General features: G+C 53.8%; 1 protein-coding gene across 8 annotated transcripts in view; it reads right to left on the bottom strand.

The window, feature by feature from the left end:
• KLF7 (KLF transcription factor 7) overlaps nucleotides 1-1,270 on the bottom strand; it is a 65,942-nt gene extending 64,672 nt beyond the window's left edge. For all 8 annotated transcript variants that reach the window (XR_010390043.1, XR_003260977.2, XR_010390042.1 and 5 more), the window contains exon 1: nucleotides 710-1,270. Coding sequence is in view for 3 of the 8 variants with exons in the window: in XM_026111469.2 (XP_025967254.2) it covers nucleotides 710-811 (102 nt within the window). In the remaining 5 variants the exon portion in view is untranslated. The remainder of the gene's footprint in view (nucleotides 1-709) is intronic.
• Nucleotides 1,271-24,908: the final 23,638 nt, after the last annotated feature.

Raw genomic sequence — 24,908 nt, 5'->3', positions numbered from 1 at the left:
ATGCTACCAATCATCACTTTAATGTATTCATAACACTTGATTTCCCCCTTTAAAAATACCCTAATTCTTTCTGCATATTAACCCTATGGTGCCTCAAAACACATCGGTTCACCGAAACCAGCCTAAGGCGTCATTGTTTTAAGATACAGCAAGAAGTGTGCGTTTCTCCCACCTTCTAAAAAAGAGAAGGAAAAAAGTCACCTCCCTAGTTGCAGAATTTATCCTGAAACCTTTCACTACGACTTCCACATACCTGCCCACCCCCCATCTCTGAATTAAGCTAGGATTTTTATTGACATACACTAATTACCTGAAAATAAGAATGATCTATTCCGTTTCCACCAGCTGCCAGTTGTCAGCACCGGCTGGAAGTGATCAGCCTTGCTTAAAAGAACAACAACAACAACAAAAAAACCCTAAGCTGAAAAATAAAATAGTAGTCATCACAAAAACAAAACCCAGAAGAATTTCACCGGCTCTCAGGTGCTGCCGGACGTGCAGAGAAAGGACTGGAGGCAGACAGATTTGAATGGACTGCTCAGTTTGTCATTGCAAAAGAAAAATAGAGATTTAAAGGTCTACCCACGCGGAAAAAAAAAAGAGCCAACCCTGAATTAAAGAACAAAAATAAAATAAAGTCAGAAATGCAGCCCCAATGCATCGACTGTCTGCACTTAAGAGATTTACAGGAGTAATTTAAATGATTCACCTGCTGCCAGTTTTCCTCCAAGGATGGCAAAGCTGAGAAGTAGCCGGTGTCGTGGACAAGCTGGAGTTCCTGGAATATACTATAACTAGCCAAGACATCCATGCTGCTGCTGAGCAAAACCCTTTCTTTCTGCTTTTGTGTGTGTTTGTTTGCTCTGGTGGGGGGTTGTTTTTGATCATAAAAAAAAAAAAGAGGAGGAAAAGCAACCAATGATAGATCCAACGTCCCTTTTGCTTTGTTTTGTTTCAGTCACACTTTAAAAAAAAAAAAAGGAGGAGAGATGGGGGGGATCGATGCTGAGGGAAGGAGGCGAGGGGCCGGGGGGGGAGGGCCGGGGGCGAGGAGGACGGCGAGAGGCGCCCGGCGCGCACCGTGCACCCCGCGGCCGCCACACCGGGGCTCCGCCGCCGCCGCCGCCGCCGCCGCCGCGCAGCCCCGCGCCGCGGCCATGCGCGCGCGCTCCCGTCGCCCCCGCCCCCTCCACGCTTTATTTTCGGGAGACCACGTTTCCCCCCCCTTCTCTTCCCCCCCCCGGCAAACCCAGCCCGTCCCCGTCCCCCCCCCCCCCCCCAACGGCCGCCGCCGCCGCCGCCGCCTCACGGCCGCCCCTCCCCCCGCGCGCAGCCGCGCGGCCCACTCAGGCAGCGCGTGACCATGTAGGGTAAACGCCGGCGCGGGTGGGGGGCGAGGGGGAAGCGAGGGGGGGGCGCCGCGCCTGAAGTCACTGTCGCCCAATGGCGGCGCCGTCCAGGCCGCGGGGGGAGGGGCCCGGGCGGCGGCGGGGGCGCCGATTGGCCGGCGCCGCGGATCCCGCCCCCACTCCCCACCGCCCTACAAGGCGGCGCGCGGCGAGCTATTTTTAGGGCGCTATATAAGGGGGCGGCGGCGGGCGCGGCGGTGGCAGAGCGCGGCGCGTTGTGGTGCGGCGGCTTTCGGTGTGGCGCAGCGGGGTGTCCCGATGCCGGGCTGTAGCGGTGTTTGCCGTTTTCAGCAGAAAAATGCTGCTCCTTGAAGGCCGGGTCGCCTTAGGGGGCGGGGGGAGCCCTGGGGCTGAGCGGGGACCCCGAGGAAGCGGGGATGGGCTCTGTGGTCGGTCTGCAGCCCCGAGTGTTCACTTCTCACAAATGACTGGAAAAAAAGATGAGCAGCTGGTGTGATTTTGTGGAAGGAGGCGGTGGGGAGGTAGAGCAGGAGCATGCCCTGAGCAGGGTGGGCAGTGTAAGGAGCACGTGTGTGCTGGCTGTGTGTGGAGACCAGAGTGACACAGCTGCAGAGGAGCAAGCGGTGCCAAATGTTAATAAAGCCAAACTTTTCTCCAGAAATGCTTATTAAGTCGATAGGCATCTATCAGGGTGTTTAAGCAGGCTTAGCTGTGATCAGAGCCTTCTTTGAGTGCTAGTTTGGGTTGGCTAATGAGCTGCTTGACCTTAAATGGTTAGTGTGGTGCAAAGCTTCCCCAAAATTGCTGTGGCGCTGGGCACGGTTGCATTTCTGCTTTTGGAAAGATTGCAGAACTGCGTGTGCTCATTTAAAGATGATGGGGGGTTTTCCAGTAATAGCAGAAATATGTTCTCTTTGTTGCTCTCAAATACAGAGGGCCCCGTAGTCCCATCAGCTGCATTGCCAGGGCCATACCCTGCCACCAGGCTGCCGGACAAACGTCCCCCCAGTGCCCTTTTATGGTGGGTTGTCGACCGTGAGTTGGAATGGGTATCCATGTAAACAGATCCTGCTACAGATGCAGCCGTGGGTTGTTAAGCCATCTGGTTTTGCCGCAGTTGCATTATGCTTCTCTTGCCTTGTGTTGCTAAGACATCTATACTTACCTACAGTCTTCCTTCTGAACCAGATGAGAATGCCTGGGCCAGGTCTCAGCTGGCATAAAGCAGTGTAACGCCACTAACACACACACACATCTCATCCCTGGTGTCCCACTCACATTGATGTGAAAGTACGAGGCAGCATAACTCATCAGTGTTAATTAGTTCATGGTATGTTTTCTTTCTTGGTGATGAAGACAAATTGCCTTTTCCAAAACCGGATCCATGTTAACAATTTTGAAATCTATGTTTGAAGAAAGCTTCTGAGAATAAACCTCCATTTGCCCAGATAATGGCTGTGCTGAGCCCCAAACTGCTAAGCGCTGGCAAGCAAGGCAGCTGTAATTTTAGAGTATAACAGAATAGGTACTGCAGCCTAGTTTCGGGAGTCAAAATCTAGAGGGAGGGAGGGGAAATCAGGTTGTTAACTGAAGGAAATGCAGTGATTGGGAGAGATCGGGTGTAGGCAGTTTTCTCATAAATGGTCACCCCTCCGCAGAGGTGTTCTTTGTTTGGATGCTCGCATTACAGGAGTGTTGCTCAGCCTCCAACTCTCAGGATACGGATCAGCACAGTCTGGGGCAGCTCGCTTGAAGATGGCTCTTTCCTGTTAGTTGCTTCTGAAAAGGATGTGAAAAGGACGCCTGTTTCTCACCATTCACCTTGAGAGCAGGAGCTGTCTCAGACAAGACCATCTCTGGCACCTTTAACAGCAGGCTTAGCAGAAAAGTTAGGTGTAAAATCGGATGTGAATAATAAGCTGTTCTTTCTCATATAAATGCACACATAAATGTATATATTAGTAGGGAGATGAGAGGGAAGCTTAGCACAGCGAGTACTGTTGGAGAGGTCCTACAGATGGTTGTTATCAATTCCAAGCATGCCTCAAGTTGGCAAAATGACACATTTCCTGGGCACCTTTGGAAGTAAAAGCTTCAAGGCAGGAGAGGAGGGAATCAGACCTAAGATGGTCAGATCTGGTAGGAAGCAGAATTTGGGAATCGTAACGCAGCACCTATACCAAGAGGGTTGTGCAGGTAGTGTCTGTTTCAGAAAAAGCTTTCAATAAGCATGTCTCCTTAAGAACTCACCAGAACAAGGCCATATGCATGTGCAGAGGCTGCTTCTGACCCAGGCAAGGAAATAGAGGACAAGAGCAGTAGAGGTTCATGGTGCAAGCTATTCAAATATCCCTATCTCCAAATTTTCTAATCCTGATGGCCGAAAAATATTTTGGTACTACACTTCTGGCCTTGTTAAGCACAACTACCTTCTTAATAAGTAAATTGTTTAGTGCTCTAATCACCAAGCCTCCCCTGTAACACTGTAAGAGCAGAACTGGCCTGTATGAGCTGCAGGTTGCTCATACTTTGGTTTATAGCAAAGCTCTGTGCCTATAATGAGTTACTATTTACAGCCCAGAAGTCCCCTCTGCCATGATAAAGGGTACTACTTGCTACTTCATAGTTCCGGTTAGCATCATCGAAAATCTATTTGTCTGCCTTCAGTTTTCTGCTGAATGCTTTTGCTGTAGGAACAGCCCCTTTTCCACCCTTAGGGTAAAGGTTATTCTCAGTTGTGGAGCTCAGCTGCTTTACACCGGCAAAGATCCCAGCCTGTGCCCAGATTGCATAGTAACTGGTGGCCAAATAGCGATGAGCAGATACCGGTCTGCTCCTATCGCTGGCTTCAGGAGGAGTTGTGTCTGAGAGCAGGATTTTGGCTCTGAGCCTTGAGGTGAAGAGCTGGGCTACAGATCTGGCTGCTTGCCTCGGTGGTTTCCAGGCAGACATTGCATTTTTATTGTCTTGGATATTCTGCTTTGGAGGTCAGTTGAGACAGCAGAATGGGGTTATTGCTTGGCAGAAGTGGAAAGGTCTGGACAAAAAGTGAACATGGTCATACGCTGGGTATAATGCACTTGGCCCAGGATCTGATGTAGCGTATACCTATGCTAAACCCAGAGATAATAAAGGGAGCAGGCAATTTCTACCATGCTCTCTTAGTTTTCCAGGCTTACCCTTAGCAGGTAGCAACTTTCCCTGCTCTGGCCCAACAGAACCACCCATCACGGAGAGCAATGCAATCGAGCATGGTGAAGGAGCAGCAGTATCCTGCACTGCGCAGCCAGGCTCAGGGGCACAAAGGAGTACACAAAAATTCAGGCAAATGGTGAGAGCTGGTCCCGCAGGAAGTAAAGATGGCCACTTCAGCTATAGCACCGGTTGGTCTTGTACTGGGTAAAGAGAATAGCCTGGACAGAAAAAGGATTTTTTAGCCAGTCTTGAACCAGCCAGCATTCCTCTGACTTGCTGAAATGTCAGGAGGATGCAGGGAGTTGGGATAGCTGGTTAGCAATAGTGACGATGGGTCTTGGCACCTGGAAAAAGGAAAGGGGGTGTATTTTTGGCATTGAGGAGCAATGGGAGTGGTTAGTCCTAGTGAAAAAAAAATATTTCCTTGTTGCTTTTGCTGTTGTAGAGAAAGAGGAGAGATGATGTCACTGTTTTCTGGGGTCACTGGTTTCTTGAGAAAGCTTGAATTGCTCATTGCCTGCCACGAGACCCCTGCCAACAACCTCTCCATCCTCTCCAGGTTGGGAGTTCAGAGTGGCCCCCTGCGCTTGGCTGGGTCTCAACAAGCCACTGCTGTGGGTAGAATCACAGTTTTGATTGCTCTGGTTGCCTTCCCTTGTGATATCTCCAGCCCCACTGCGACCAGGAGCAATGGCAAAGGGTGTGTAATGGGACCCAAAGGGGAATGTCGGTTTGCAGGGGACTTTGGGCTGTTTTGCCATCTGCACCTTTTCCTTTCCCCCATCTCAGATTGAGAGTTAATACCATTTTCCTGTACTTAAAACCTGGGGATGCTCGAAGGTGTTGGTTCTTCAGTCAGGGCGTCCCTCACGGAGGGGAAGAGGCTATGCTTGTACATTTGTAGGGTTGGAGTTATCATTGGTTATGAAGCCTTGCAAAGAGCGGAGTGGAGGAAAAGCACTGAGAAACTTGCTGGAGTGTGCTTGGGTTTGCAGCTGCCCCCTCTCCAGCAGCGGGTGCAAAAGCTATGGCTGGGGGAGTGGAGAAGTCGTTTTGGTGGTGGCTGACAGCCGGGTGACACGCTGGAAGAGACCGCAAAAGGAGCAGTGGGAAAGTTTGAAAGCCACCCAGCTGTTCAGAGTTACCACTTTCTGATACAAGAGTGTGTGTGTCTGTGTCAACGACCACGTCTAAATCTGATGAGAACAGCTGTGTATGTTACCAAAATCCCAACAAACATCAAGGAGCCATAAAGGAGAGAACTTCCTTTCCCAGAACCAAGCGTCTCGCTCCAGGCCGTGGAAGTCCCCCGTTTCCTCTCCAGTCAGATACCTCCCACCCTCCCAACCTCTCACCTCCTTGTCAGTCCTCCGTTTCCTAGAGAAAGGTCTCTGCTGCTGGGCTTCACATCCTCCTCCCGCCCCCGCGCGGCAACATTTCCGTGAACTGGAGAACAGTTCAGTATGTCAAGTTTCCTAAAGCAGTCTCTGAACCGCTGGCTGATCTGAGCGGCCATGCCGCAGGGCGGGAGCAGGTCTGGAGGAGGGAGGCCGAAACAGAAGTCCAGCTCTTCCCTTCTGCAGCTTGTCCTGGGGAAGGGTGGTGAGGGCCTTCCAAGGAGGACCTTGTTTTTGAGGGCAGGGAAATCCTGGGTGGCCCTTATTTTTAACCTTTTGCTTTTTAGTTGAAGGCTTTTCTGCAGGGTAGCTATTTTAACAAGACTGGGCCCTCCTCGTGTGGTGGGAGGCAGGGTTTACCGAGAGGGGAGCTGCCCCGAGCTCCTCCGCTGTGCTCTGACCAGCACACCCACAGCTTTCCCTGGGCACCCAGCTCACCCAGCTTTTGAGACTCTGCAGGCCAGTCCTGCCATCCTCGCTCTGAGCAGGTCACAAGCGATTTGGGCTGGTGTGGACGCACTGAGCAGCGGTGTGACTTACAGCGTGGGTGGTGCTCCAGGAGAGAGCATGGGGACACGTCTTGCTGGGTCTGTTTTTGCCACTAGCCTCCTGTATGACCACTTGCACCTGACTAAAGTCTGTCCCAGTTCTGTGGCTCATCTGCACGGGTTGCAGACAGTTTAAAGCAGATTTTGTTGTGTATTTGTACCGTGCCTCAGTGCAGTAAGTCCGGGAGTAGTGGGTTGTGTTGGGGCAGCTTCCCCGCCGTTCCCCTGGGGATGAGGCAGGCGATGGCCCAGCTCTTTTGCTGCGTGAAGGTCTCTGCATCCCCAGCTCCAGCTTGGCACTTCCCCAGCCTTCCCCTGGGAAACATCCAGCTGTTACAGCTGTCCTTCCCTAACAGAGGCCAGAGCTCTTCGGTTGGAGCAGGCTTTGGCCAAATTCTGACCTGTTGCTTTATTCCATTTTAGTGGCATTTTTTCTTCGGGGCGAAGCCTCGTTTCTGCTTTTTTGTAAGGCAGGATGTTCTTCCCTCTGTCGCGCTGTCCCCCTTGGGGTTTGGGCCCGCGTGTAGAGTGGCTCCCGGCTTGCCACAACTGCGCCGCCTCGCAGCTTCTGCCGGTGCCATCCGCCACCACCTCTCTGCGCGTGAGAGATCCCCTCCAAGTCGGAGCTGGTTGCTATGGCTACTGGCAATCTGCTTGCTCCGGGGCTCTCCGAGCCACCAGCGGAGTTTTTTTCCAGCAGCTAAGTAAATGCTCCTCTTCCTCCATGGCACAGTCCACTTTGCTGAAGCCACACGCGCGGGTTGTGTCCCATGCTGTGAATGGGCTGGGCTTTGAGGGCGCGACAGGCTGCCGCTTCGCCTTCCCTTCTCCGGCGTGTTTCTTCCGCTAGGCCTTGTCTCCAAAGGGGCTGAGTGGGAAGCAGGAGCAGGCTTTACGCCGCATGGATATCCACGAGCGCATGTGTGTGTTTCTGCCGTGCATTTTGGCTCTTCCTTGCTGCCCCCACTCTTCACATTGCTCCTTTGCAGGCAGATGTTCTTGGTGCATGCTTCCTGGTGGGGGAGGAGAAGGAAGGTGCTTTCCAGAAGGATTCATTTTGCCCCTTTGCTCAAGGGCAGGAATGAGACCTCCTTAAAAGGACTTGGTGTTGCCCCTCAGGGAAGCAGCCTGAGATGAAAAACAAGCAAGTTGCACTTTTGCATAAGCACGGCTTTGCCAGGCCCTGATTTCCCTGTCCGCATGCACATGTTGTGACCCGCTGCATACGCAGCTGTTCTGCCGTAGCGCTCTGAAGAGGAAAAGAGCCTGCTCAGCTGCTCAGCGAAGGCAGAGAGGGAAATCAGAGCGAGGTGGGAAGCTTGGTGCTGTGACCCTGTTCTGCTTTGCCAAGAAAGCAGAATTCAGCAGGAATATTTAAGAGAGCTAAGGCTGAGATCCCATCTTCATCCTCCAGCAGGTGCAGCCCAGAAACGGCATCCCAAGAGCACGCAGGGCAGAGGTGGTCTTCGCTCACCTCCCCATCCCTGGGGCTTCAGGGAGGCAGCACAGCTGTTCGCAGCGGCTGCAGCTGGGAGGAACTGCCATAACTCACAGCCGTCACCGAGTGCTGCCACACTGCCCTGAGCTCCCACCTTTCCTGCGCTTGCCTCTGCCTCGGACACGCTTCAGTGCAGGCTAGTGGGTATCTCCGCACGGGGCGAGCGTGGGCACTGGTGTCTCCTGGCCTCTAGCGAGCCGTTAGCAGCTCTCTGGATTTACAGTGGCCGAAGAGGGGACCAGACTGTAGCACAGGAGTTTCTCATGCTTTCCCTCCTTCCTAAAAACAGGCATCATTTGGCTCCCCTTTCAAATCAGTGCCCTGTGGACAACGCAGTGGCTTTAATTGCAGGGCAGCTAATGAGCACCCTCCAGGATTAGGGATGAATGGGCTTAACCCATAATCATAGCTTAGGGCATCCAGAAGTCTCAGCGGACTTTGCAAGCTGATCCTTGGCCAGACGCAGAAGATGTTTGGTGGGAAAGCAGGACATGCCATCCCAAAGCGGAAACACCATCCGACTAGCTCAGTTCTCTGGGCTGAGACAAAAAACAAAGCCCAGTGCTTCAAGGGACGGTTGGAAATAATAGTGGAACAGGCCTAATCTGGTTCTGGCCTGAAGTCTTTTGACTCCCCCTGTCCTGAAAAGGCATTCAGCACGCTTAGCGCTTAACAGGATTGAGTTTTCGCTTTGGGGAAGGAGTCTTCATCTGCTGTGGTTTGTTCATGTGCTCTAGGGTTTTCATATTTCTTACACACACAGTTATGATGCAACTGTGGCTGTTCACATTAGGATCTGTCTCTGTCTACCAGTTTTCAAAACAAGAATATTGGGACTTACAGGTCTGTCCCAGAGGGAGCTCTGAGATACCTATGTTTTTGGTTCCTTTTGCATTTTATTCCCTAAACCTGCTCTGATTGGGTTTAAACGATACAATAGCAACAGTCCCCAGGTCCCGTCTTTGCTTTGGTTTTCCGCCTGCAGAGAAGCAGTGGAAAAATTGCGAATCTTAATTGTTTGGTATGTTTGGTATGAGACTCACTCCCATTCTCCCACTGCCTTTGCCACAGTGCAGAAATGGTATTCCCACTGCCCAGCAGTCCCCTTACACATTTCAGCCGGATTTGGGTTTGTGCACTCGTTCAGCCCATACTGAATACTGCTTCAGGTGTGCTTCACCCTGTGGTCCAGGTCTCCCTGTTTTGCGTTGCTAAGATGCTCTTTTGGTTGCATTGCACTGACATCGGCTGGGATCTAGCTCTATGCTCCATCTAATAGAAATAGGGCTATGGAGCAGGCTGCCCTGCCTGCGGCCCTGGCCGGGGGAAAGTTGGTAGTGAGCCACTGGGCACGATGTAAAACATGTTAGTAAAAACAATGCTGTAAAAGTATGCAGTGTAGTTACACGCAGAGCGCTGCATGGTGATGGGTGAAACCTTTCGGCAGCACACAGATGCAGTCCTTTGTTAGAGCAGGAAACGTGAGACTCCAGGAACTCGTGGGACCACTTTGGGTCTCACGGAGAGCTCGTGGAAGATCTGGATCTAAGCTCTCGCTCTTCTGTCTTTCAGGTCCTGAACCTGTAACCACGAGTCTGTCCCTCCTCTCAAAAAGGTCACATGCTTGTGTGACCCTTCGTCTGTCTCCCTTAGCTTTCCAGATCCTGCAGCAAATCTAATAATTATGTAAGAGCAGCCTGGCACCAGAAGTTGTTCTCCGTTGTTGGCTGTACCACCGTGCTTCCAGCCATGCTGGGGACAAGAAGGGTCAGTGCACACAAACCCAAACCGGAGGCCCTCCTTTCTACCCAGAGGGATCTGTACGTTTCTGAAGCTCTTTGCAAGGGCAGTAGTCATTGCTATTCTGTCAGCGTTGGGCACCTCACATAAACGGTCTCTGATTATATTAGTAGGCTCTCAGGTACTTCAACAGTACAAATAATAATAATGAACTGCAAGGAAGATCTCTGAGCTTTGCATGTTGGCTCAGGCTGGACTCTCATGACTTCCACCTGGTACATCCACTTTATAGACCTTTCCGTGCTGCTGTTGTGTGCAGGACAGCAATGCTGCTTGGGAGACTCGCCTGGGAGTGAGGGTCCCGTTGTGTTAGGCACTTAAGGCTAAGGCTGTCCTCACCTCAGAGAGGTGTGCCTGAGTCCCGTGCTGGCAGAGGTGCCTGTCACGGCTTGGCGGTGAGCAGCCTGTCTCGGCTCCCGCTGATGGCAGCAGTGCTGGGCACCAGACAGCCACAAGAGCCCTCGGCTAAATGCAGGAGAGACCGAGCTTCACCCAAAGTCACAAAGCAAGTCAGGACCCAAAATAAATCCCGGATCCTCTCAAATCGCAAGCTAATGCCTAGGTATGGGCCGTACCTATGGTACCTGCTCCCCTAAAGCACGCTTTTGACTGAAGAAATCTGCTGGCTCCCCGAGTCGATTCGTGAGTTGACAGAGCTCTGCTGAGCTGTCATTTCCTCTGGGGCAATGCTCGGCAGGGCAGCCAGCAGTTTGTCATCCCTGCCCTTTCCACCCGTAGCAATTGCTGCCACCAGTGAGTAATTGCTTATTACTATTAAAGCCACGGGGAACGTTATGAGACTGTTTTACAAGGGGTGGGGGAAATCATTTTATGAAATGGAGGTCACGAACACAGCCTCCTTCCTCCTCTTTAGGAGGAGGTAAATACCTGCAGAAGGCAAGCGTGGCCATTGCTCCTTCTGATGGAAAGAAACACAGAGGTGACTTGAGAGCAAGTTTGGGGGTGGCAAGGGTTAAAGATGCCCCGTGTAATCATTCCTGCCAGAGCTTTGTCAAGCAAAGGGAGATTCCGGTTGTGTGTGGTGGATTCACCCGGGTGTTTGAAATCAAGAGTTAAAGCGCCGAGAGGCATCGTCTTGGGAGGAACAAAGGAAGAGGGAGACGTGTCACTTCATAAACTCTTGCAGGTTCTTGGAAACAGGCAAGCACGCGGCTGCTTTAGTCACTGACATCGCTTTTTCTCCATGGCAACGCAGACAGACATCACCGGGTTTTCGGCAGGGAGCTCGCGGGGGCTCGTGTGGCCTGGGCGGGGGGACGCACGAGGGCACCTTGCCTTTGCTCCCAGAGCAGCTCCGCTGCGGGAACGAGCCGCCCCCCGCTCGGATCAGAAGGAAAGGTCCCGCTGCGCTTAGCGTAGACGGGAACAGGCCCCCGCGGTGACCTTCCCACCCTGCGGCTCCTCCGGCCGGCACGACCCCAGGTAGCCAAGAGGTGGCCCGGGGGGCCGCCCGCCCGCCCGCCGCGCCTGCGGCTCTGCCCGCGCGCATCTTTCAAGCGCGTAGTCCTACCGCAGTGCGAGCTGCCAGAGGCGGTGACTCATCTCTTTGTGGGCTGAACCACTATATGCGTGCATATATTTTTAATTGTTTTTACGAACCTGTTCACTGAAGTCTGCGCAAATTCGGGTATTTTTTTGGTCAGCTGCCACGCCGAGTTTCTGCAGATGATTCCTGCGGAAACTTCTGCCCAGCACTTGTGGTGTTGAGTGTGACTGTGCCTTTATAAACAGCCGAGATTACTGGTGCCACACCAAAACTGGGGATGCACTTTCGTTCTCCTTAAGGAGACCAGCTACTGCAGGAGCTCGCTCGAGTTCACTTTGAAGTCAGTGGCAAATTTCCCATTGACTTAAACAGGAACATGTGTTTCAAGAAATGAATAACGCGAAAATTAAAAAGTAAGGAGCAGTATGGTCAGGGCATGGCCTGATTTGACCGGGACTCTCAAGCAGCTTGTGCTTTATTGCTGCTTCAGCCTCTGTCTCTCAGCTGTACAGTGAGCATCGCAAAGCCTGCTGCATTTGTAAAGTCTGATTTGTGAGGAGGAGTGCTACATACTATTATTAGTGATTTACGTTATTAGCATTAATTGGGTTAGGACTAATAAATTCTGGAGGTTTCTTTGCTTCCTACCAATAGCTTCCACTTTAAAGTGGGTTTGGACAGACTGTATACCAGACCCCTTTATTTTTTTTGCATATTTTGTTTCTGCTTTGGACAAGCGATATGCAAAGTCAGTGTTTTCGTAACCGCTGTAGGATGGCCACCATCGAGGGAGGGAATGATACTCATTCTCAGAGCTGTTTTCTTTTAACTCGCTGCTTGCAAGTCAGGATTGTCAATCACAGTGGGCATCGGGCACGGTGATTTTGCTGCCTTGACCGTCCGTCCATCCATCCACCCATCCGCAGGGAGCCAAGGACAAACACCATGTGTCATGCAAGAGGCCTGTGAATGCAGCACAGTATTTCCAGAAATCACACCGAGCCTAATGAGCATCCCTGTTAACACCGTGCCTCTCATCGTCTCCTCACACCCGTGGATTACTCTGCTGGACTCCAGACGATGAAGATAAAGTTACCCTGATTCATAGAAATACTAGTGCCACCTTTAATTTATGCATCCATTAGTGAAACATTTTCCATCCACTGATGTTGCTGTTTATATCAGAGAGGAAAGAATGTCTCCAAACAGGGGTTTCCCAATTTTAGGTCATGGTAAAAAAAATCTACAAATGCAATATAAAGCAGTCTGTGGAAAGAAAATGTTAAATACAGGCTTGCTGAAGAAGCTGATGTTTCTCTTTCAGAGCAGAGCAGACAGTTAATAAAATTGCATTGATGTTATTGCAGCGGATTGATTCTCGGTGAATGACACGCTGGAAATCCCCTGGCCAGAGGGGCCGAGGGGCAGCTCGGGTGGGAGCGCGGCTTTCACCGCGCGCAGCCAGCTGACTGCCTCTCTCTCGGAAGCCCAAAGTGGGCAGGCGGCACAGAAGGGTTTTCCATGCAGCGGGGTCCTCTGAGGAGCCCGCGTAGCCACCCCATGTGTTTGTAAAGGATTAACACAGATCTCAGTTACTCGTGCACCGGGGAGCGTCTGAACTGAGAGACGTTTAAACAGCAGGCTGGAAAAGACTCCCAAATGTATACGTAGTCTGTGCTTTTACATCTCAAGGTATAAAGCACATCACCTGGGGGTGTAATATAGGTTATCTTGCTTTGCCAGGAGGCAGTTCTGGGGTCTCTAGCTCAGTTTAAGTTGTCTAAGCATTAGTTTTAATAAAAGCCACTGGTCATAATGTCTAGGATTTAAAAAATGGCTGCTGTCAAGCACAGAGACAGTTTTTAATATAGAGTTTCAGTTGCATGGTCACTGCGCTGGGGTACTGCAAGGAAGCACGTTATTCAGCAGTGCCTTACAGAGAGCGTTAATGTGAGGTGCTCTCCTTAGGGCTGCAGAAACTGGGAAAGCAAGAAATCCACCCAAAGTCACCGAGCGGCACGATTCCAGCCTCGGTGGTCTGAGGCGGGGATCACCTCGCTGGAGCTGCACCGCGCAGGGAAGCTGCTGCAAACTAAGCTAAGGCCTGAGCTGAAGGCGTGAGGGACGGCTCCTCACCCGCTTCCCAGCTCCCAGCTGGTGAGGATTAACTATGCCAAAGCTGTTTCCTTGTGTGAACAAGCCCGAGGCTGTATTCCCTTTCCGCCTTCCCTTTCCTCCCGGCTTTGGAGAAGTTCAGTGGGAACAGCAGTGGGAAGGGCTGTTGGCGATGGGCAAGCAAAGGGAAACCAGTTGTGCAAACAAACCCCGTTCCGCTTCCATCACGCGGGTGCTGCTTGGGAGCCTCCCGGCACTGGGGGTCAGGGGATTTTGCTTTCTCCTTGCAATAATCTGGCCTCCCCGAGGGATGGAGCGGTTGCCACCTCCTCCCAGCGAGGCTGGGAAGAGCATTCCCATTTGTCCTGCCACTGATTGCAGGATGAATGCTTATTGGAACGGTTGACTCTAATAGCTCAGAAGAGGCCTTTATGGTCCGTCGTGTCAGTGATCTACAGGTAACGGCTCGCGCGGAGATTTTCACGCTCTCCTGCAGTCCACACGCTGGGTGCATTAACGCTGACCTGTCATGAAAAAAATCCTCTTTTTCAAATGCTCTTGTAGCGTTCTGTAAGATACCGCTATTAGTGGTGTGTTTCTTGTTGCTTCTTGGTGGTGGCACTGAAGGCTGAGCCGTGCTTTTTGTGCAGCGAGGAGATGAACTGCTTATTTTGTACCTTAGAAATAGCTGAACTGTCCAGTCCCGTCTCCACCGAGCGGAGGTGCCGCGCGGGTCTCGGGCGAGGAGCCTGAATCCTTGCCCAGACGCACAGAGGTGCCAAAACGTGGCCAGACCCCTTCGCTGCCCCGTTCTTCAGCCAAAGCGTTCGCAGAGGTTTTCAGCTGAACAGCATTTTCATCAGGACATGCAGCTTTTTTGAAATTCAGGCATTTCACGGGAATGTGTCAAGCTGAGCAGTATTTTCAACAGGAAAGTGAGAGCGAATCATTTGGGCTTTTCTGTTTTATTTCAATAACGTTCAAATGTCTTGTTCTGCTAGCGAATTGTCATTTCTATGATGTAAAAATAGTTTTATTTCAACCTTCTCATTTTATTCCATTTTCTACTAATTATAAATACACTGTCATAATAGTTGGTAGCTTATCATTGCCCTTATCCAGATGGTATTTAATATTGTATTTAATTTTTCTTATATGCTATTGTGTTTTGACACCTAAGCCAACTGTCTTTCATCTCGGCAAAGTGGAACAAAATGAAATTAAGATGTCAAGAGAAAACAATTCGCTGTGTATTGAAATGAAATATTTTCTTGTTTCTGAATCAACATTTTTAATTTGTTTTTTTTCGGTTTTTCACTTCCTGGCGGGGAAAGCAAATACCCGGTGGGGTGCGTTTCCGGGTGCGCTGTGCTCCTGGGCGCTCGGGCCGCTGCCGTTTTGGGAGCGCGTGCGCGCGAGGCCGTGCAGTCTGCAAGAGGGAAAGCGGCTCGCCGATGTCAGGGCGAAACTCCCTCTTTGGGGGCTGGAGTCGCTGTTATCGGTGTCGCTAACTTGTTGTCTGATGCTTTCAAATTATGCCGTGATAATGGCACTTATATATCACACTTTGAAGATGCTTTTTATTGACTTAATGTGAATATTATTGCCATCGTTTATTACGGGGAAGTATCTCGTAGTAATTGAAATACAATATGGTGCCATTAATCACTCTGAGTACGAAATGCTAACTTTAAACTGTTCATAGTGTATTAAACACTCCTCTGACCAGAAAACAGTTCGACTTGCAGCGGGACGATTTACAGATGGCCGATGTCTGCGACTTGCTGCGATGGACGTGCGCGTCGTGGCAGCTGCGTTTTTGTGGTTTTGAGCAACGTATTTTTGGGGAATTCCTGTGAAAGACTCGCGGCTCTCTTGTACGAGACGGAGGTGTGAACTGAAGCCGTAACCACGCTCTGTCTAACAGCATCCCCAGTGCATAAGCGTAGTGTCAGTGAGTCCGAGAGGTGCAGCAAGCTCAGGACGGCAAGTGTCTCCCCGAAAACATGACGAGCGATCTTCCCCCAAGACCCCTTGTGCAGGAAAGAGGTAAAGAAGAGAAAGAAGCTGAAATACCGAGGTTGTGCATAGCGGCTGGTGAAATAAAGCCCATTTTCTTTCGGGGGACGCCTTTCCAAGTGCTGCTCTCTCTCCCACGTTGCTTCAAAAAGAAGCGGTTCCTCACATTTAAAAAGCATTTTCCATTAAAAAATAACCTCCCTACCTGAAAGGGGAAACATCGCTTAAACCGAGGCTGCAGCCAAACCCGGGGGAAAGGGCCGCGCGGCTGAGCCGTGCAGCCGAGGAGCCTGCGGGAGCCCGGCTTCCCGCGGCCCGGGCTTTCAGCGCCCGCCCCGGCGGCGTCTGCGGGAGGACGTGCGAGCTCACCTTGCAGGGCGCGCGCTTAAAGATCTCCCGAGACCAACACAGCGCGTTTATTGTCAATATGTGTTTTTAATAAAAGGGAAGCCGTCGCAGCGGTAGCAGGTGACCGAGCCCTGCGCCGCCGCTGACGTTTAGGAGACGATGCCAACGTCTCCTCAAAACCGGCGGCTGCTTGCCGCCGCGCCGCTGGTGTGCGCGTTCCTTTCGTGACGGACGGCAGCGAGAGGGGACGGATAACGCGGGGAAACGCCCCCGAGGCGCCGCGCCGCCGCTGGCACCGCTGGGAGGGTAGCGGCCGTCGGCCAGTCGCTCTTCCATGCCTCCCCCATCCTCACCGCTTTTCCCCGCTGCGGGTGGCCCGGGCTGCGTGTGTCTCAGCCATCCTGGTGCACCCGCATTTCCCTCTCGATTAGGTCCCCGCGTGGCAAGCTGACCTTGGCTGCGGGCGCAGAGGCTGTTGGCGGGGCAGGTTTGTAGGATGCACCTCAGCACGAGGAGGTCGATGCGGCGGCGTTACGGTGCTGTTACCCACGAGCTTTCATTTCCCGGTGAAAAATGAGAATAAAGAGCGCGCCGTATCCATCGATTCTGCGAATCTGCATATCTGGATATATGTGCTTGATGTCTGCCTCGCATGTTCAGTCACTTGCCAAACGTGGCAGGATTTGTTTTTTAAACCCGGGGGCGAGCTCTGCCCTGCGCATTTAAAATAAGATTTCTCTGAATTATTGAATATGTCAATAAATAGAGCAGAGGAAGCAGGCAGGGAAAAACCCAGAGGTCCCTGGTGAAAGGAAGTTGTAGACACTGATAATAGGCTGTTACAGCAGTAAGGAAAAAAAAGGCAACTTAAAACAAGGAAAGGGACAAAGAGTTGAACCGAACGTCTCTGGTCTGCTTCTCTCTGGGCGTGATGGTAATTGCTAGCTGCCGTCGCTTGCTTCCCTGCGAGCTCCATCCACCCCGTGGTGCAGGGTGAAGGATAACCACGTATTTAAATAAATGCCCGGGCGAAGCGAGGCAGGAAAGCTGAAGGACTCGCGGCGCCTCCCGTTTTCTCGCAACGAGCATCGCGAAATCCAGGGGAACGGCAAGAAAAGCCGCACACGGACAGGCGAATTTCCGTAGTTGCTCTCGCTCACCTTTCGAGTAAAATATTTTTAACGCGCAACACACACAAAAATAAAAGGGAAGAAAGAGAAAAAGAAGGGGAAGGTGGTCCCTGCGGCGAGACGCTGACCCGGGCGAGGACGGGGCGGCTGAGGGCACCGGTGCCGAGCGCCTCGCCGTAACCCGTGGCAACAGCCCGATGCCCGCAGCGGCTGTCAGGTATTGATTCGAGGGGACAAGCTAAGCGCCGGCCTTTCAGCGCGGGCCGCAGGTATTTGCACCCGGACGGATGCTTCCCTGCAAGAAACCGTTCTGCGTGCCGGCTTGCCGACGCACGAAGCTACAGAGCGCTTGCAGCCAACAGATAATTTCCTTAAGTAAATAGAGGGAGGCAATTTTGCTGTTATTCCGTAATCACTGTGAATGGGAGAGGATATTTGGTAGGTTAAATGTGTTTTATATTAAGCAAGTGGAGCACGCTTGGTATATTGGGAAACATGAAATAGCAGGGTTTTACCTTAATTGTGCGCAGCGCGGAGGAGGCGAGAAATGGGATATTAAGAGCTGCGTGTATAATAAGGCTTGTGAGAACGGCTGCGTTGATAGCAGCAGGGGGAAAAAATGCCCTATTTATTCGCAGAATAGGTACAGCCCCCCTGCCGCGACCCCGGGCTGGTGACATTCCCTGCGGAGACGGATCCCGGATCCGTACGGAAATGGCGTGCGGTCACTGCCGGACGCGTCGGCTCCTGGAAGGGCGGCGCTTCTCCGCCCCGGTAAAACCAGCCCAGCAAAGTCTTTGGGGACCCAATTAATAAAACATTGCGTTTTGCAGAACATGTGTCCTCCCGTCCCCAAAATGATCAAGTCCCTTGCTCTCCTCTCCAGAGATCTTGCATGAGCAACCGTTTAAACGAGTGCTACATTATTTACAAGTTTCACTATTATTAAATTAATGTCACATTCATTGGGGTTTTTATTTTGTTTTGTTTGCAAGGCAGAGCTGTAATTTGAGCAACATACTCATCAAGGCTGAAATGGTGGCGCCAATTATTTTAACATTCATTTGCCCATTCAGCTTCCTCTGCATCTGTTGATTCCCGCGCGCTGCGGAGGATCGCGGCGCTCCCCGCCGCCGCCGCGCCGGGCTGGCTTTGTGCTCCGCGGCAGCGCGATCCCACCGGGGAGGCGACGGGCAACGCTCGCAGCCGGGGCCGCCCTGGCCTTTCCACGGGGCCCAGCACATCGTTGCCGCCTCCGGAGCGAGGCTGCCTGGAAGGACAGGGCTCACAAGCTGTCCAAACGCGGACGGGGTGGCGAGAAAAGGCCGCAGCGATTTGGCGGTGCAGGTGCCTCTGCCCAGAAATCGTGCGCGTGTCGCAGTGATGCCCTTCGAGGTCAGCACGGACCGCGTATGTGCTGTTAGGACACTTGGTTCGAATCTGGGAGGACACTTGTGACTGCTGTAAAAGCAGCCATAACAAAGCAGCAGCCGTTCGGCAGGCGCTGAAAATAAGCCAGAGGAGCTCACCAGTGTTTCATTATTTACTTTAATGCTGGAAGGGTAAGCTTTCCTGACATGATCATAAAATCTCATCATTTATTCATGCTCCTCGCTTGGGGAATACATCCCAGATCAACCTCAGGCCGCTGCCTTTCAGTCCGACAGCAGGACTCTGGTCCTCGCAGTCATGGGTTTGTCTTAAAATGGTATTGGGGGGGGGGTGTTTTTTCCTTTTTAAATCGCTAGCTGTGGTCTCCTCTCCCCTGCCTGCCTCCCGGGCCGTGCGAGGCGGGGAGTGCCGCGGCCTGGGGGCGGTGGCAGCCCTTGCTCTGTGCCGGGCCCCGCGGAGGCGCCCGGTGCCGGACGTGGCCGGGCGCCGGTGCAGCGCTGGGCCGCGGGTGCCGCCGGGCAGGGTCGGGGAGGCAGGGCGGCAGCGCCGTAACCGAGCGCGGCCCTGGAAGACCCGCGGCGGCGGCGGCGGCGGCGCCTCGGCGGCGCCCGCGCTCCGTTCATTAATCCGCGATAATTAGACTTATTTGCCGAGGTTAACAGCGGCGGCACATGGTAATTAACCGCCCGCTCGCTGCCGAAGGACTCGTAAAAGCTTCTCGCGCGGCGCGGGCCCAGCTGCAGGCTTCCTGGCTGCCAGCGGAGAGCCGGTGCCCGCGCCGGTGGCCTGGACTCGGCCAGGAGAAGCACCCCGGGGCTCAGCTTCGAGCCGGACCGCGGCCGGGCGGGAGGACGGAGCAGGAGGGTGCGTTCCGGGCAGCCCCCCCCCCAGCGCCCCCTCCCCTCTTCGCCCTTCTCCCCCCCCAGCGAAAACGAGCTAATTAGCCAAATAGATGAGGCTGGGCCAGGCGGGGAGAAGCCCCGTTGCGTTGTCCTATATTAGCAGCTCCCGTGGGAGTAGCCAGATTGGAGCGAGGCGGAAAGGGAAAATTGCAGGTGTGCGGCGGCAGAGAGGCGGGCTACGCGTGCCCCCGGCCCCTGCCCGCCCGAAAACGCGGCGCCCGCCCTCCCTCCCTCCCTCCGCGCCGGCCGCTGGGTCACGGAGGCCCTGCGCCTGGCCCGGCGGCTCCCCGGCCGCGCCGACGGAGGTGAGGTGGCGGGCGCAGTTGTCCCTCCCGCCCAACCTACTTCGGTGACCCACTTTTGTGGCGACGCAGCGCGCCGTCCTGCCGGCACCCCGCGGCCCCGCTCGTGCGCCTGCGGCCGTGGGTTCGCACCGCGGTGGGGCGGCAGGCACGGGGCCGGCGGAGCTGCGGGTGAAGGCGAGGGCCTTTGATGCCGGCCGGAAAAAACAGGCGGGGAAAATGTCTTTGCTGCCGGCTCCAGGCCTCCTTTCGCGCGCACGTGGCTCCAGACCCCTCTGTCCTGTGCTGTTTCTCAGCACCTCGCTCTCCCCTCAGGGCCTGCTCTCGCAGTCCCCCTCCCTCAGCTCTCCTGCCCGCCGGCTGCTTCTCCCCCGACAGCCGAGCAGCCGTCACCCCGGTGCTTTCCCTGTGCCGGTTCCTGTTTGGCTTCTGTCCGGGCTGCTTTGCAGATCCATGTCCCGATATTACATGTCCATGTAGTGCTTCAGCTACTTGGGGTGCCGAGGGAGCGGATCCGCTCGCTCACCCCAAGGGAGCTTCTGCACGGCTCGGCGCGAGCCTCCGCGGGGCTACAGGCCTTCCCGGGCACAGGGCTTGCCACTGCAGCCAGAAACTGGCCACAAAAAGGGCTTCTGGATTAGGGCAAAACTTAAAAACTCACTAAATTCCCCCTGAACCGGAAGAATGTCGTGAGCAAGCCCAGGAGGCTCCCGAGCCCTGGCCCTGGGCAGACCCGCCAGGAGCCCAGCGTGTCCTAGCAGATCCCTTCCTGGGTTCAGGAACAGTTCATTGAGCAGGAGTTGAAACATTTCGGGCTGGCGTTTTCCAGTGAGTTTCTGACTAGCTGCATAAACGTCTCTGTTTGCATGTGGAGGACGAATGTAGATAGGCCAGCCGGTAGCGGTGGGAGCGCAAGACCACGGAGCCGTGATGGCTCACCAGCACGGGGCCGCGTGCCGAGGCACCGTCGGCATGCCCTACAGCTTGGCGTTTCGTCAGGCTTCGGTTCGGATACCGGTCCAGTATGGCATGATGCCGTCTGTAAGCTTTCGAGGGCTTTCTCGGATGCGGCTGCCTGTCTGCAGCTGGTGCTGCAGCTCTGCTGCTGTTGCAAGGGTATTGGGCTGCTAGGTTTCAGCACCGAGACGGCTGAGGTGTCCCTTCGTGGGGATGGCGTTGTGGGCCAGCCTAATGCCTTATTTTAGCAGCTACAAAGGTTGCAGAACTCTGGAAATGATGCCAAGTAATAAAAACGTGGTTTGAAGGTTAATTTGAGAGCTGCTTCTGAGCTGCAGCTCGCCCACTTCCTGGAGCCCAGCTACGTATCCACCCAGAAACGCTCAGCACACACACAGGAAATCTTGCTTCTGGAAATGTTGTTAGTGACCTCAATAAATGCAATAAGACTTCAACGTAGGCTCTGCACTAAAGCAGCCCTGTTGCTCCGGTGCAGTGTCCCATCTGTGACGGTAGTGGGTGGAAGATGCAGAGGGCGAAAGCTGATGAAACAGTGCGAATTTAGGGGGATCCTTCCTCTGGGTGATGCTCCCAGCCGCCAGCGCTCAGCCCTGAGGGCAGTCCTGAGCGGGGAGACGTGTCCTGACCGGGGGGAGACCCTTTGCTGGGTCTGTCCTCTGCAAATCCCTGCTTCTCTGGAGCCTGTGCGTGCTTTTGCTCTTGCCCACATCCTGCAGCAGCGGGTTCCTCCACCTACACCTGCGTGGCATGAAGAAGCGCTGCCTGCTGCTAACCCGGGAGCTCCCACACCAGTTCTGCTGGGCGCCTGCTGGCTGTGAGACACAGGCAGCACCGGGACTCACTCAGCCTCTCCTTCGCACCTCCGCTTTGCGGGACCTCTTCAGTCCACCCCACCGCGAAACGCCAAGGGGCAGCGCAGACACGTGGGCGCAAGTCAGCGGGCCGGGTGTCGGAGAAGGGCAACAGCCCAAACGCGTGCAGGGGTCTCAAGTAGCCCTTTTTTCCTGAAATCTGAACGCTTAACAAAGCGTTCGCATTTTTGCTTCCCTCTCCTGCTCTGTTTTTTCTTTTTTTTTTTTTTCCAGAGGCAAAGCAGAGAATGAGAGAAATAGTAACTGCATGTGAAAACACAATCACATTTTCTGAACCAAGGTTTTAAAGATTTTTTCTGGAAAAAAGATGGAAATAACACCAAACAAAAGCTGTTCTTTCATGAGGCCCGTGGAATGAGAACGAGCCCAATATTTCAATTTTTCTTTCGTGAAAACAGTTTCCCCATTTTCCAACCAGCTCTTGCACAAGGATTTGCCCTTAGTGACAGAAGCAGCTCCGCATCTGGCGCGGGGTTTCAGCCCCAGACAAAGGGAAGGCCGCTGGCGAGGCGTTCGGTGCGGAAAATGGATTAGCCACGGGGGAAGCAGGCCCGCGGGGGTGGCTGCGGGAGGAGAGGGGAGACGGGCAGAGCGGCACGGCCGGGAGGCCTGAGCGCAGCTCCGAGGGCGACGGGCGCTGCTCCCTGGGGCGGCCGCCGCCGACCCCCTGATGCCTCCCGGGCACCGCGTTCGGGGGAGAAATCAAATATTAACCGCTTCCTGCTCCAAAGCCTGCGCGAGGAGGAAGACGAGTGAACCCGGAGCGAGACCGGTGGAGCCAGGAGAACCGTAGGAAGCCAAGCAGAAGCCAAGCGATGAATTATTAGTGAGCAGGAGTAGCAGGGCTTTCACAGGCGGCTGTGACAGAGGCGCTAGCAAGATCCCCAGGGTGAGGAAGAGCCTTTGTTAAAGTTATTGTGAGACCGAAGCGGCAGCTTTGGTGGATTCGGCGAGCAGCCCTGCGACCCGGGGGGGTGGATGGGAAGGGACCAGGCGACAATAAGATGTCTGGAAGGGAGCAGCAGGGAGACCTAGCGGAGCTGAACAAATCCGGAAAGGAGGATGATTAGCAGCTAATTACGCTGCCGCAACGCCCGGAGCAGGACCCCGGGCGCCTTGCGAAGGCAGCGAGGCACCTTGCCGAAGGGGAAACGCCGCAGCAGTTGGTGGCTGCGCGGGACGCATGTTCCCAGCAAGGACGAGGACAAAGACGGGGGCTGGTGGCGTCGAAGCCGAGGTTGTTTGCTGGTGAGGCAGGAGAGAGTAGCACGAGCGGTGTTGATGCACCAACAGCTTCACCCCAGCCGAAGTAGCCGGAGGATGTGGCAATTTAGCAGCAAACTTGCAATGTTGATCGCTTTTCGGAGAAGTGGCTGATTTCTCCCTGGAGCTGATGGGTGATGCTGCGTTTCTGGGCCTCCCTCGCCGGGATCGTCTTCTCCGTCGGCTCCAGCAGGCTGCTGCACCCGAAGCAGCACCTTCCCGCGTCCCTGAGCAAAGCCAGCATCCACATTTCCAAGGCAAAAAAGAAAGCAGCCTTGTAAAAAAGTGTATTTTCAGGTCGTCTTTTATTCAGCACAGGGAAGCAAAAGCTGGGCGTGAGCCCAAATTTTGTTTTCTTTCGTGGGTCACCTTTAAAAACTGCACAAATGGAGGATCTCAATATTCAAATAGCATATGACTGGAAACTTAATCAGCAGCTGAAATCGCCTTGGACGCCTCCGACTACCCCGCCGGCACTTCTCTTCTCGCCGCGACTTGGAAACACGGGCTTGCAGGTCCCGCGCTGCCCGGGCGCTTGCACGGCCGGCTGCTGGGGGGGGTCAGCGCGGGCAAGTCCTCCCGGGCGTCATGCACGTATGCCCTGACCTTTAAAACGCTGGACGTTTTGGGGGGAAAGCGTGTTTGCAAACACTGACCCGGCTGCGGGAAAATCCTTGCGCGGAAAGGCCTTGCGAAGGCTGAGCGCAGGCCTAGCGATGCTCCCCGGCTCCGCGCGGCCTCCCCCCAGCCCGGCCTTCGCCTCCATCCGGAGAGCAAATTAAAGAAGCCCTCAGCGTATGCAGATTTATAACTTAATCGGCTGCTTGTAAAAAGTTATGTCCCTTCCAGCCCGTGTGCAATACAACCGCTCCTCCTCTCCCCGTTCATCCAGTACCGGGAAGATTTGATGGCCGATTGTAATGGAGCAGCTCAAATACCGAGGTTTATTCCCTCTCCCGTGCAGCGGCGCTCGCCGGGGCAGGATGGCGGGATGGGGACAGGGATGGGGATGCGTCCTGGAGGGGTTTTTGCACAGGACATCAGGCTGGCGGAGGAAAGCAAGAGTTTCCTCAGTCCTCGCTCGGGCCGCCAGCCAGCTCAGAGCTATCGTCGTCTTTCGGGCTTGAATCGCTGTTAAATCGACGGCAAGAGCAGAGGGCCGGTGGTCCCGGCGCCTCATGCCCCCGGGGTTGCACAGGTTTGCTCTACCAGCACTAAAAAGAAAAAACAAAAACCCAAATCAAACCAAACTGGTGGGAACACAGCTTAGTTTTTTGCACTCTTGGCTCCCCGCCACGGGAGCGAAATGAAGCCAGCCCTGCCTTCGCCGCCTCGCGGGGAGCCGCCAGCCGCCGCTGCGCCACGAAATAAAAATCCCTGGCAGAGGGCGTTGCAAGTACAGATTTCTCCCCCTTTCCCGGGAGAACAGAGCTCGCGGGCACGGCGTTGGGGTGGGACGCCCTGCGGAGCAGCACCGCTGCCCCCTTCGCCTCCAGCTGGTGCGGAACCGGGAGGGTCGCAAAACACGTCCCGGGCCGAAGGGGAGGCGCTGGGCAGAGCCTAAAATCCCCCAAACTGGGCTAACGGGGACTAAAAACCACTCTTGCACAAAGGTGTTGGTTTTAACATTAAAACGACTTTGCTGTTCCTTACTCATTACGTTGCTGCTGGTTCCCGGTCAGTGAGCGTTGGCTTTGCTCCGCGAGCGGCGGAGGAGCAAACGCGGGAACGGGAAGAGGGCAGCGGTCCCGTTTTCCCCGTGCTGGTCCTGGTGCGGGCATGCACCTGCTCGGGTGCATCCCTATTTCCATTGGACATGCACAGCTTTGTATAGGGAAAAATAAAAAGGAAAGCGGCAAGACAAAACCGTCTGGAAACAAATATGAGAGTCTTGAGTGCTGTTAAAACAAGTTCATTTTTTTGCAGTTTTTGTCAATCTCTAGTTATGCTTTGACCCCTGTAATGGCAGGACGAGAAGAATACATGGAGAGCAAATTGAAAGTCGTGTGTTGTAATGTTTTCCTAAATGAAAATTGGTTCACGAAGAAATGGATTTTTGCTTACAAAAAATCAATGGCGGCTTAAAAAAAAATTAAAACGTTTCCTCAAAAGTTTAAAAAAAAATCCTTCCCTGATGAATGTAGGGTTTTCATCAGATAAAAGCTATTAACATGAGCTATAAAGCTTTTACTTAGTGGGTTAAAAAACAGAATGACTCCGGTGGCCCGTTGTTTTCTGCCGAGCCGGCGCCGAGGGGTGCCGGGCACGGGGA

The sequence above is a fragment of the Dromaius novaehollandiae genome, chromosome 7 (genome assembly GCF_036370855.1).
Source record: "Dromaius novaehollandiae isolate bDroNov1 chromosome 7, bDroNov1.hap1, whole genome shotgun sequence".
Lineage (NCBI taxonomy): Eukaryota > Metazoa > Chordata > Aves > Casuariiformes > Dromaiidae > Dromaius > Dromaius novaehollandiae.
This window is presented reverse-complemented; position numbering and strand designations above follow the sequence as displayed.